Raw genomic sequence first — 13,205 nt, 5'->3', positions numbered from 1 at the left:
CTATTTATGAACTGCAGAACTGTTTATATTTTGATTCATTGAAAATACTGTTAAAAAATTTAAAAAAATATTTAATGCTAGACTTTTGTGCCATTTTAATGCCAATATTGTGTTTTATTAGACTTTTGAGTTTTTTACTACTAGAAGACATTTGATTAGCCTATTATTGTGTTTTAAGTTACCATTAGTAGATATAAAATATGGTTACAAAAAAATGTATTATATGTCAAGGCAGTACTCGTATTTACCATATATAGTAATTAAACAAATAAAAACAGCAATCACTTATCTCTGTTTTATCCAATGCTGCCTGTTCTGAATTTATGTTCCTGACAAAAAAAATCTAATCATTTTTTTTTCTTCATAATTGCCTTTTATAGAATTAATATTAAAAAAATAATTTCAAGATGAGTTTGTCTCTACGTGGAGATTTTGGACTGGAAAAATCCAAACGAAAAAAGCGGAGGGAGATTTCAGAGGAACAGAAACAAGAAATTAAAGAGGCTTTCGAATTATTTGACACAGACAAGGATAAATTTATAGATTATCACGAACTCAAGGTCGCAATGAGAGCATTAGGGTTTGAAGTAAAAAAAGCTGACGTCTTGAAAATTTTGCGAGAAAATGACAGAGAAGAAACTGGAAAAATCAGTTTTGATGATTACAATGATGTCATGACAGACTTAATTCTTGAAAGAGATCCCCAGGAAGAGTTGACAAAAGCTTTTAAACTCTTTGACGATGATGACAGTGGTAAAATATCATTAAGAAATCTACGTAGAGTTGCTAGAGAACTTGGTGAAAATATGACAGATGATGAATTGAGAGCCATGATTGATGAATTTGATACTGATGGTGACGGCGAAATTAACCTGGAAGATTTTATTGCGATTATGACTGGTGATACGTGAAACAATTCAAGCTTTAAAACTATCAAAATATTGAGTACAAACATATCTTCCTTTGGAGAAAAAATTTATTTGGAAAAGTTCTAGAATAGCATCTGATTAAAAATGTATATATGTAGTTGTTTTGGGGATTTTGGTTGGAATTATCTGACTATATAGCACGGGGGAATATCTTCTTAATTTTGAACAGAGACTTTGGACCATAAAAAATATTGATAATTCTCTAAATATTAGTTGAGATATTTGCTCCGAAGTATATGTTAAAACTCCATCATCATTTGCACTATGCTTTGCATACAATCCACCCTTTTCATCAGTATACTTTTTATATCATTATTATAAATTCACTTTGCAATAGTATCTATTTTTGAGCGGAACAAAATTCATTGGCAAGGAAATATTCAATCCTAATTCATTCAGTACATTTTATAATCCAGGTAGAAGGCTGTAAGTAGCATATTTTTTTTAAATATTTTTGCGACAGCAATTTACACAATGTTTCTTCACACAACTTTATTATGTATAGTTTTCTATGTTGTTTTATTAACTGATACAAATCATCTTCACAGGAGAAGACCGGATATATAAAATAAGTAGGTACTTCTCGGGCATTGTCTCATTCAAAACCAATATATTTCAGCATTTGTGACAATCCTCATTAATACATTTATATAATCTATTACTCTATTGCTGCTTATTTTTTGTTGCCCCAGCTAATTTTACAAAGCTTGTTGTTTTGTTGTCAATTTTTCATTTTTTTGTGTAATTTAGGGAGATGAAAAGATGGTTGATTCAGTCATTTTTGATATATTTGTTTGCATATTAGTACTTGAATATACGTCTGTGAATAAAATTATTTTTGAAATTGGTGCATCACTCTTAAGGCTAAGCTGTAAATAAGCACCAATCGAAGCTGTCACAAATGTTGTTCGCCCTGGTCGACTTATCGAAAGCAGTCATCGGGCGACGGGTGTCCCCAACCAATCTAGACACTTATCAAATTAATTCTTTTAAATTAATTAATCAAATATCGAATCAAATATATGAGTCCAAACTGAATATGTACCGTTATCACTATTTTCGTCGATACCAACAAAACGCCGATATTTCAGATTGCCGATAATATTAGGCTTACCATACGTCCCGGTTTTGACGAGCTGTCCCGGCCGGTTGACTCAAATGTCCCGGTTTGTCAGCACGGCTGTCATGGGTGAAAAATTCATATTCCTTATTGTTACAATTTTTTTTAACGGTGGCAGCCCATTTACCACTGTTTTGCGACACACTTCGCTAGTTCAGAGAGTAAAAAATGCTCTATTGTTATGTCACAATCGGTATATGTTTTAATGCGTTTTCTGGCGTTAACTACAATGCCGTTAAGTTGTCGAAATGCCATAAAAGAAGTACAAATTTTCTAATGAGTTGAAAGGAGATTTTGCGCAAACGGAAGGAGGGAAGGTACACTGTACGCATTGCAGATCTGTTTTTCTATTAGTCAAGACGGTCGTTCTGATGTCAACGATCATATCCAAAGCAGGAAGCCCAAAACATTAATTGAGGCATCGACTCGACTGACCAATTTTTTGCGATAACAAATTCGGATGATTCTTTGTCGTTGGCAGCCGACATTTGCCTATCACACAAAGTTTTGACTGCACCTCTGAATTGATTTCAATTTTTTTTAGCCTAAATTTGCATTAACTTGTAAATATACACAGTTAGAATTTCTGATGTCCGCTGTCTGATAAGCGGATTTGCTGATTTTGCACGTTTAACCAGAAATAAATGATAGTCGATGATTTTTAATTGAATTGTTCCGCTGTTCTCCTCTGAACCTAATGATGATTTACTTTAAACCAGTTTCGTATCAGTAACCTTCGATGCATCAAACAGAAAGAATTTAAAGCTTGTTCCAGTTGTGGTTCGTTATTTTTTTACCTGATGTTGGTGTGAAGATAAAACTATTAGAATTCAAATCTTTACCCAGGGAAACCGCCAAAACTTTTACTGAATACTTGCTCTCTTTTCTCGGAAAAGTTGTTGGATTCTGTGTGGATAATTGCAACATCAACTTTGGAGGCGTAAAAAGACGAAAAACAAATAATGCTTTTTTTTCAAATTAAAAGAAATATAACCGGTATAGATTGTGCGTACCATGTAGTTCAACAGTGCACTGCGATGCCATTTTCAACATGTCGTAGATACTTTGCCTGTTTGTGTTGTTGTCAAAATGTATATATAAATATTATTACATTTACACTGTCCGAGTAACAGAGGAGAAATCATTCTGCAATTTTGTTGATAGTGAGAATCAACGGCTATTACAGCATGGCAACACTCGGGTTTTCCCTTTATTACCTGCTTTGCAAAGAATTACGGAACTGTTTGAAAGCTTGATAAGTTATTCAAATTCTCAAAAAGGATGTCCTACTCTTATGCTTGAATGTTCCAGCGTACGAACTTCACTTGAAAATTATCCTTTGCCAGCTCACCTACTTCAACAAAATTATTTTAATTTTGAAAAAAGATAATACTAATGCCGTAGATCAGGGGTCGGCAACTTACGGTTCCAGGGCCGGATCCGGCCCGCAGAATATTATAATCCGGCTCGTGACGCTTCACTAAATTAAAGTAACAAAACAGCCGTTTTGACGATTATATTTTTTAAACTAAATTATATTATAACCTAACAAGTATATAATACACCACTACTCGTTTAATGAGCCTATAATTTAATTATAATTAGGCAAATGGCAACAAAACGCAGAAAAATGATGCGAAGTTCAAAGGGTTCAACGGCGCTGAAAATATTCAAATGCAATTTTTTGCGATGCAAGGAGGAAATAAATCTATATTCTATTCGAAAGATGTATTACTGCTTGATTTTTATTATAAAAAGTATCATCCGTTCGGTTTCAGCTTTCTAAAAATATGTACGGCCCGCCAATGACTCGCAACCCTTAATTTTGTCCCACGAGCGACAAAAGGTTGCCGACCCCTACCGTAGATGTCAGAGGTGAAGCTAAATTTGAAGGAAAAAGGGTGGGGTCTTTTAATTCCGTCGCATTCACTTGTACTTCTGGAATCCTTGGAACGCTCTGGCGAAATCGACGTAACTGTATTTAAAAAGAATGTTTGCGGTATATATGGCTGCATGATGAAGCCTACAATGCTCCCCAGGCCCCACATATGAACAAATTCGAAGGGTGATTTAAACTGGACTAAAGTGTTTGGTATGCAAAATTAATAAATGATATGTTCGGTTAGCTAGTCTGGTTTTGAATAGAGATGCCCTTTTCGACGAATACTGATATAGAGATATTTATCTGAGCATGGTTCAAATGCAATTTGTCTTACTTTGCGGTTGAATTTAAGTGGACAGAGATGTTTAACGTTTTTTCTAACAGAAATATTAGCATTTCGAATTTGCAGAAACTCGTTGATTTTGTTTGCCGGAACATCGGCATCTGTTGAACAGATTTCTGGTCTGGAAGCAGGTTCAGAATGCCAGAAGAAAATATAAAAGCACTCGTAACCTGCAAATTTAATGGTGATGTCTCTTGTTATCAGTTTTATGACAAAATCAAAACAAGAATTTTTGAGAAGGGTTCCATCTGCGAACAAATACTTTTGGTCTAAATAAATAATACAAACTATTTTTTTGTGTTTTTTCTAATTCAATAATCAGTATAGAGATTTACAGCCGCAATGGCATGGGAGACGTTTCAATATTACAAAGACTGGCAATCAACCGAATGTTTGCCAAATCGCACCGTCCCGGTTTTTTGTTTCAGATTTATGGTAAGCCTAGATAATATGTAATTATCATCGACGTATATACAATCTTCCTGAGTGTGAACTTGGAAAGATATTAGATATATATTTCAGAGCATGAAAAATCGATATTTCTGATTCAGATGCATAAATAAATATGGAATCACCACTGATGGTTTATTAAAATGCCCATACGTTCTGCAGACGTTTGTTGTCCACGGGCGCTGGGAATATCGTGTTTCGGTTGATAAAAAGATCATAGCTGGTTGTCCACTATAACTGGTATAACGAATAAATGTTTACCCCTACTATGAAACCAATACATATAGTGGCGTACGCTGGATTTTGTATCAATACGATTCTGTTTTGTATTTCAGGCAACGAGAAAATTCTCTGTGACATTTGATCGTTATTTTCCTTCATAATTATTAATTACCTATTGCTATTGTTCAAAATGTAAATAACACAATTTTGGTATCGAAAATAGACAAATCAATTGATATAGTTTGGATGATAAATAGCTTGAAACATGGAAACTTTTGTACAAAGCTCCCGTCACTAATGCAAAAATGTGAGATTTGAGGAAAACACCCACGCCACTTTTAAAATAAAAAAACCTAGGTATTATCCCGGTAAGGGTAGGAACGATGCAAAAATTTCAATTGCAATATGTATTCCTAACTCTGACTGGATAAATATTAATTTTGTTATTTTAAGCGTTGTCGGGGAGTATTTTTGGACCTCCTGAAGTATGCGCACCAAGATGGCGTACATCCTGAACTCAGGATGTTCAGTTCAGGTTATGCGACATCTTGGTGTGCATACTTCAGGAGTACCGTATTTTTGGTAGGGATTTGTACAAAACATCCAACAATCAAGTGCATTTCTACTTAATAATTTCAGTGTAAAAATTTAGTATATGGTACAACGCGGAAAATCCACTGTGGCGTTTTTATAAATATATTTCATTTTCAATTACATTACATTTACGTATACACGTTTTTGAATACATTAGGCCGCCATAATCAGCGTTGTGTATATTTCCTTTAAATCTGCTTAAACTATAAATTTTATTTATAAGAGAATATAATCGAAGGAATTTATAAACATTGAAAAGTAATAAAATCTCGTGGTACCTGATATCGTGACGTCATTATACCCGTTTCTAGTCGCGAGGGTGGAACGCGAACATGCTTCACCGCAAAAAAATGATTTCAGTTATCAGCATTCGTATACTAATATATTCCTTAAAACATGTTGGATCAGACCAGAGGGCAGAATATATCGAAAATCTCGGTCTACCCGATACCGATAGCAAAAAAATGACCGATGCCGATATATATATACCGTGTTTCCCCGGAAATAAGACAATGATTGTCTTATTTCAATTTTCTTTCGAAAAAATAACACTAGGGCTTATTTTCGGAGGATGTTTTTTATTTTCATTCATCAAAAACAAAACTACAAAGTAGAGAATTACGAATTTTCAAATATGAGGAATACGAAAACCGATATCCATTTACTTATCTTAAATGATACGTTTTCCTGTTTCACACGTTTGAGATTAATCATTTGAAACGTGTGGAGGAGATTTCTTGCTATCGACTAGGTAAAAAAAAAATTCGCGCTATTGACCACTAGGTCTTATATTAAAATCATCCGTGAAATTCAGGCTGGGTCTTAACTTCAGGGTAGGTCTTGTTTTCGGAGAAACATGGTGTATACTGTACGTATATATATATATGTAAATCTCAAAGCCAAACCACGCATATAAAATGGGAATATTTTTGAAGTTTCGAAATCCTTGTCATGCTGTATAAAGTACTCCACGACACGGTTGAAAATTGAAGTCCCATGAGAGAGCTGTGGGAGTGAAGGGAATGATTTGCAATAACTTCGACAAGACGAAATTATTTCCATGTATTCAACTGACATCCAGATTTTCAAAAACTTGCTTAGTTTTCATGGTATGAAACAAACCTTTGACGTTATGTTAAATTTTGACACTGAGCTGTTAATACGAAATTAACACGATATTAAATCATTGGCGCTAACAACTACGAAATATCTCTTCGATTACGTTATCACGAATACATAACTATATGGTTTATTGATACATTCGCACGATACATTTACCAAGTAGAAGTTAATGCTTTATATGGGCATTTGATTAATATGTATGTCGTAACAATATCGCCTCATCTATAAAGAAAATCGAATCACTTATCTGGAAAAGAGTGAAAAATATAAAATATCAAGACAAAAAATTAATAACAAAATATCGAGACAAAAAATTATAATCTAATCTGTTGCAATCTCAATTTCGAGTTGACACAAATTCGCTGAAGGCGAATTATGCGATTATCGACGCAGACGAGAGTAGGGTGATTCTGAATATGTTAATTTCACCAAGTTGTACCATGTATACGATATGCATACAGCGCTGCTGTTTGGTACGTTCCAGCTGTGATCTCAACCCAATGAATACAGATTTGTAGATAGCAGTAATCGGCAAGAAATTTACCGCGACGCAACGAGAACATGGTTGGCGAGCGTGAAAGAAAATCAATGGAAAACTTGTAGGAAATTGCTTAACTGAGTTTATCGATTCATACCTTCTATGGGCAGTGCAGGTTGGTTTAAGACTGTAACAAAGGTTGAAGAAATATAAAGATAATAGTGTAGAAGCAGCTTAGTTGATAGAATTATCGTTAATAAAAGACCGTAAATAAGGTTCCACACGTAAATAAAGATGTCGCCGATAAACGTCTTGTCAAAATAGTTGATTTACTGAATATTGCTGACATAAAAATAGCCGTATTATTTGCGATAAAGCGCATTTTCAACCCAACTGTTCCGTATTTGCAGGTTTGCGCTTACATATTTTACCCACGTCCATTTGCGTCGGGATTTCTATCTGTATATATATATGTACTGAACAAAACTAACACACAAATAAATTTAAACCATCAACCACGAGCTTCCTTCCGCACATAAATGCAGTAGTTTACGGGTCAGCAGACGCTAAAAAATTCATGAAAAGTCGAAGCGCGAAAGAAACAAATAATTATATTTTGAATATGGATGAACCGATAGCTGGAGTTCGAACCAATAGCGCGTTTCCAATCAGCAACATATTATTATGCCTCGGCCAAAATGAATGTCGCCGGATTGACTGATCTTTGGCAACTCAGGCACCAATACAATGCTATTTTATTAATACTTCCACTATTGTGGAGTACTGAGATTTCAATACATTTAATAAACGGAAAAAAATATTCTTAATGACAAACATTTTCTAAAAATATTTTAATCTGCAAAACATTGGTTAGTTGTACCTTAAAGGAAAAGTTCCAAATTTGCCAAACACATGGCACGTAATGGATGTTTTCCCGACCATTGACCCTATACGTAATCTTCCTATACTACTAAATTTTTTTTGCACGTTATATATATATAAATTTACGTCTCATGTAGTTTTTTTGTAAACGTTGTCCGATCCTAGAAGGAGCTCCATAGTAACTCATGTTTGTGTTTAGCGGCATTTTCACTCTCAAGGCTGCACCGTCAGAAACAGTATAGAATAGATAGACGGTGTGAGAAGGGTTATGGTCCCGATTGCCATGTGTGTGAACTCCCTCGTACATTCCTTATTTGACACCAGGTTTGGTTTTTAAAACAGCTGCAAAATATAATGTATACTGCCAATCAAGTGCAATGTTTATTTAAGAACAAAAATTGTGCTTTTATCAATGTGGTTAAATGTCTCTAGCCGATAAGTGTGCCGAGAACTATGTAAACTTTTGTTATAAAAGTTTTGAAACACTAAAAAGTGCTAGAACGATATCACTAAAAGTATAATGTAAATGCAATCAAAAGTCAAGGGGAAAGACGCGTGAGTTAAGGAAAATAGAAACAGTGAATAAAATAGCGGATCAGCCACTATTAAAAAGAGAATCAGTAAGTCGGTGTCCCTAGTTAACCGCTATTGTGAAACATGCTCTCGTTGGATTGACGTGAGCTGAGATCGGTCTGCGCCACAATTTTTAATTCCATAGATTCCATTTGTTGCGACTTCGATTATCCACATATTGCCTGTCAGATCGTATAGCTTGTACGACCAATAGAGTTGGCAACCCAGACTTTACATCGACGGGATATTAGTTCGCGCTATAACGAGAGCGATGGCAAAACCCGCGCACACTGTCAGAATTGCCACCAACGCCCAAATAGGAAAGAGTCGGGGCCTGATAGGGAGCTGCCACAGCCACTAAGACTATTCTATCATGCTGGCAGTGTTAATCTGCAATGAGCATACCGAAAGCCATAGCTCAGTGCCGCTGGAAAGGCAAAATGCCGTCTGGATGTAGCCGAGCTAGCACTGACTTGCGGTTATGGTAACCATTTCTTTTTCTCAACGGCGGTTTCCTAATGCTGAAGGGGGTGTGTAGAATTCAAAAAAGATGTTAATGGTCGTGTATAATTCGACATGCAGCTGTATCTTCGATCACTATTAACTAAGTGTAAATAGTAGCCCCATCACATGATCTCAACCAAGAGACTGATACTAGTGTGGAGATTTGCGAATAGAATAGAATTTGCAATTACGAACATCTGGACTAGCGTGTATTTACTATTTATACACCCGGAAACAGACTTGTTGTCGACCCACGGGCAGTTGCATTAGCATAGCTTACAGTCACAGAATTACCACCCACGCAGATATTACAGTTATTTTAACTCACGTAAACTTGAATACATGACGCGACGTGTAATATAAGAAATATAACTGTAAATTACACTCATCACTTTTAATATAGATGTGCACTGAACAAATCTTAACTTTTGTTGAAGTCTTATTTGCACCCACATAACAATTCAGATAGCGTAAAAAGTATATTTTCATTTAAATATCAGTTACCAAGGACGTACTGACAGACAGTTCATTAGCGTCTACTCTTCTTTATCAGGGCACATGGTCTTCGAATGCATGATTGGAAATATTATTGAACCCGGGCAGATCCGTTGGGGAGGGATTAATTAGCAATGATTACCTCCTGGCTGTGTGTAATTTGCATTCCTAATTTGGCATATTGACGGTCATTACGTGGTGATGAAAGTCAAATATCGACACCCTGAAGAATTTTAATGATGCCGCCGAGCACGCGGGGGCCAGTGTAGCCTTCTGAAACCTGTTAATTTAGCTCAATTAAATAAATAAAAATGTCTTCTGAATTTCCTCTCGTGGCTACTCTGATACTCTTTAAGGGAAGATCATTTTTAGTTTAAAACAATAAACCACAGCAATCTGAAAGCGATACAGGAAGCATAAATTAAAGGTTCCATTACATTTGAACCCACTTACATTTGAACCCATGACAATTGCACCTGCATACTATTGCACCTATGGAAATTTTTTTGTTGTACGGATAGTTGAACCCATACTAACCCATGGGTTTCAGCACCCGCATATTGATTGAACCCGCGGATATAGACATGGGTTCAAATGTACGTGGGTCCAAATGTACGGTCACCTAAATTAAAATATGTGAACATGGATACCAAAGAATTTCAATGATTAGTTAGGATATAGCTTCATCAAATGGAAATAGGCGAGAGGTTAATATTACAATTGATACAGGAATTTTGAAACTGCCTGATATATTTGAATTGTCAGCTTATTGTATCAGAATGAGAAATATAAACCAGCCTTAGATACAGCACCATTAAGTCAGTTGTTACGTTACGATTAGCTTGTCATAATTGGCCACCTGGTGAACAAACATGTCAATTAGGAATAACGTAAGCAGAATATTTTTTATGACATTATTCACGGCTGGGCCTTATTTGTCCGGGACGTGCTGCTCGTTAAACTACAGGCCTGACTGTTCAAATAGAAGTTAATTTATTGGTATCCGCTCAAGTGTCGTGTCAGAAGCTATGCGTTCGTTGTTTTTATTTGTCAATGGACTTTGTCATGTAGGTGTATGTACAATCCGAGGCAATATAGCAGTTTTTGATAAAGATATTTTGCATGTATGATATTCTTCATCGACGCGTGTGTTTCTTAATAAACAACGACAAGAGCGGATGATTTTTAAAAGAAAAATAACGGAATACCGAACAATACGCTTTACGGGCTTATTCAGTTATTTCACTAATCGGATCTTCAACAACGAAGACAAGCGTACAACATAAACGCTCTTGTGATCATAAGAGTGCTTGTGTCGGCTAACGATCAGTGAGCAGATTTACAGTATCCTCACCACACAGGTTTTATCGAGCTGGTTAAGCAGGAATGCTATTGCCAGGTTATTCCATTTCCACGTTCGGGGAGTCTAATGGTGAAGAATCAATACTAACACTCAAGTTAAGTTTTTATACATAGCCTACAGATCAAAAACGGCGTCTGCCGCTTTGAGGGTTGTTTATACAGGGTATTAAAAACGCAGGCTCGCCCATGACCTTTGTTATTTACAGGTTCGCATGTTAGGATCGCAAAATAATAGACTGAGTACGCCATCGGCTGCCATCTTTTTTGAATGCAGCCACCCAATATGAACGGCAAGGTTGCTTCGACAAGGATTTCTACGTATCATTGCCCCAGCCTACGAAAAAGGGAAGTCCTATATAAACGACGCCACAATTTTTGCAAGGCTCCCCTACGAAATACAACTATTGCTTCAATCTCATTACAATATGACTTATGCTTCCAAATTTGACGCCTCGCCTCGAGTCCCAAAGGGATATACTTATTAACCTAGGTTAGCAATCTTGACCCAAAACATATGTTCAGAAGCGCGTGTTGTTGATTTCCTTAACACATTATTCTATCAATGTGTTTCGAACGTTTGGCTCATTGAAATGGGAAGAATAATCTCAGCTATAGAACTCATTGAGTGTCATTGAGTCAGCTTCCTGATCGAGATTGTGATTTTTCATGCGTCGGTTTAAAATAAAAAGTTCATTCACCAGAACCAAACGCACTGCATATTTGATTCAACGCACTTCCTCTAACTATTTGTCCAATACACCATATAACAAACGATGGCGCTTTGCGGTGAATTTTTTATAGTGAATCGATTTTTACTCCGTTCTAGTCTCTCGGGAGAAATCGACCAAACCTGTAGACCAAGTTAAAACAATCTCAGTGCAGATTAGCATAAGACAGTATAGTCTAGCAAAACAGACAGAGTGAACATATTAATTTTGCTATACGTGACACTTGCAGACGTTTCATTAAAATAAATTACAGTGCCAGGGTGAGGGAACTGGTGTAATTCTGAAATCGAATTGAGGTAGTGCGCTTGTCTTGTGGCATAGTCTCTTAGCTAGTGTTGCTTAGCTTAGTGTGACAAAATATGATTACCCAGTAAATTGTCTGGGATTTTGTTTGGAGGAAAAAACATAAATAATATCCCCTTGATTCTAATTAAACTTCAATCGCATCTCAAAACGCTGACAACGTCGACCAAATTAGTTTGAAAGGCTCTTCGCTGCAATTTATTCAAAACGAAAAATGTAAATAGCGAATAAACAATACTGCACATCTTGTCTGGCCATCGATAACAATAGATCGAATGAATGATTTATGTTCAAATTTAGCATGTTCGGTGATATAATGCTTCCAGCCAATTACCCTATTCGTCAACTCTGCTGCCACAAAAATTTTCATATTTATATTATTGGTCCATATGCTTTAGAAATAAGATCGATAGCTCTCAGCCATTTTGCCAAATTATTAATTAAGAGGTCGAAATTTCAACAGGCAGTTTCCCGTAAAGCCGGAGTCTTTCGATAATGTATAATATCGTAATTAGGTATAAGCACATCCTTGAAATGTTGATGTAAATATGCTTTGTATGCATATTTGATATATGATCCCGACCTCTCCCGTCGAGTAAAATTTAATTAAAAATAAATTGCCATTAGTGTCGAGATGGAATTTTCAATTGCTTTTAACATTGACCGTATGTAATTGGACTGGGCGCAACGTATTCATTTCAGGTATAACAATATAGACTTTATATTTGAAAGTGGGAAACCTGGGTTTTCTCGTGTCAGAATAAAGAGTCACTTAGTTGATTTAATATGCATGGAACAAATGTCCGCAGAAGTGTAGGCAGACGAACGACGCAGTATTAGTACGCTTGTTGCATCTCGTGTAAACGGCCTTTCGTTGAACAACGTTAAGCTAGCGTGTCAGTGACAAAGGCGGAAGAGGCATTTTGCCGTTGTGATTTTTGTGAAGGCGGAATTAGGCTCAGTGACAAGTCATCCTGCTCGTTTTCAAGGTTGACACATAGGATAAAGTGCCGGTTACAACAACGGTCGTATGCAGGTTTTGTTTGTTATGAGGTTCAATATAATTGTTGATCGATTAGAAATGTGATCGAAAATTAAAATTTCGAATATTCTAGTGGCAGCGATATTATATTCAATGTATGTACATCCTATCTAGGGGCACAAGTCTCATTTAACCCAGTCAATATTGTTATTTTTTTAATATTTTTAGAGAGTGAA

At 35.9% G+C, this 13,205-nt stretch overlaps 1 protein-coding gene across 1 annotated transcript; it reads left to right on the top strand.

Annotated features, from left to right (window-relative positions):
• Window positions 1-348: 348 nt before the first annotated feature.
• On the top strand, window positions 349-1,773 carry LOC120341259 (centrin-3-like). Its single transcript, XM_039409740.2, has one exon. It carries the CDS (start codon window positions 408-410, stop codon window positions 909-911), a length of 504 nt encoding a protein of 167 aa, XP_039265674.1. The 5' UTR covers window positions 349-407; the 3' UTR covers window positions 912-1,773.
• The last annotated feature ends 11,432 nt before the right edge of the window (window positions 1,774-13,205 follow it).

The sequence above is a fragment of the Styela clava genome, chromosome 14 (genome assembly GCF_964204865.1).
Source record: "Styela clava chromosome 14, kaStyClav1.hap1.2, whole genome shotgun sequence".
Classification (NCBI taxonomy): Eukaryota; Metazoa; Chordata; class Ascidiacea; order Stolidobranchia; family Styelidae; genus Styela; species Styela clava.
The sequence above is the reverse complement of the archived record's forward strand: the minus strand, read 5'-3'. Positions and strand labels throughout refer to the sequence as shown.

Excerpts from the sequence above, each read along its gene's own strand:
- LOC120341259 (XM_039409740.2), top strand. The coding sequence starts at position 408 with ATGAGTTTGTCTCTACGTGGAGATTTTGGACTGGAAAAATCCAAACGA.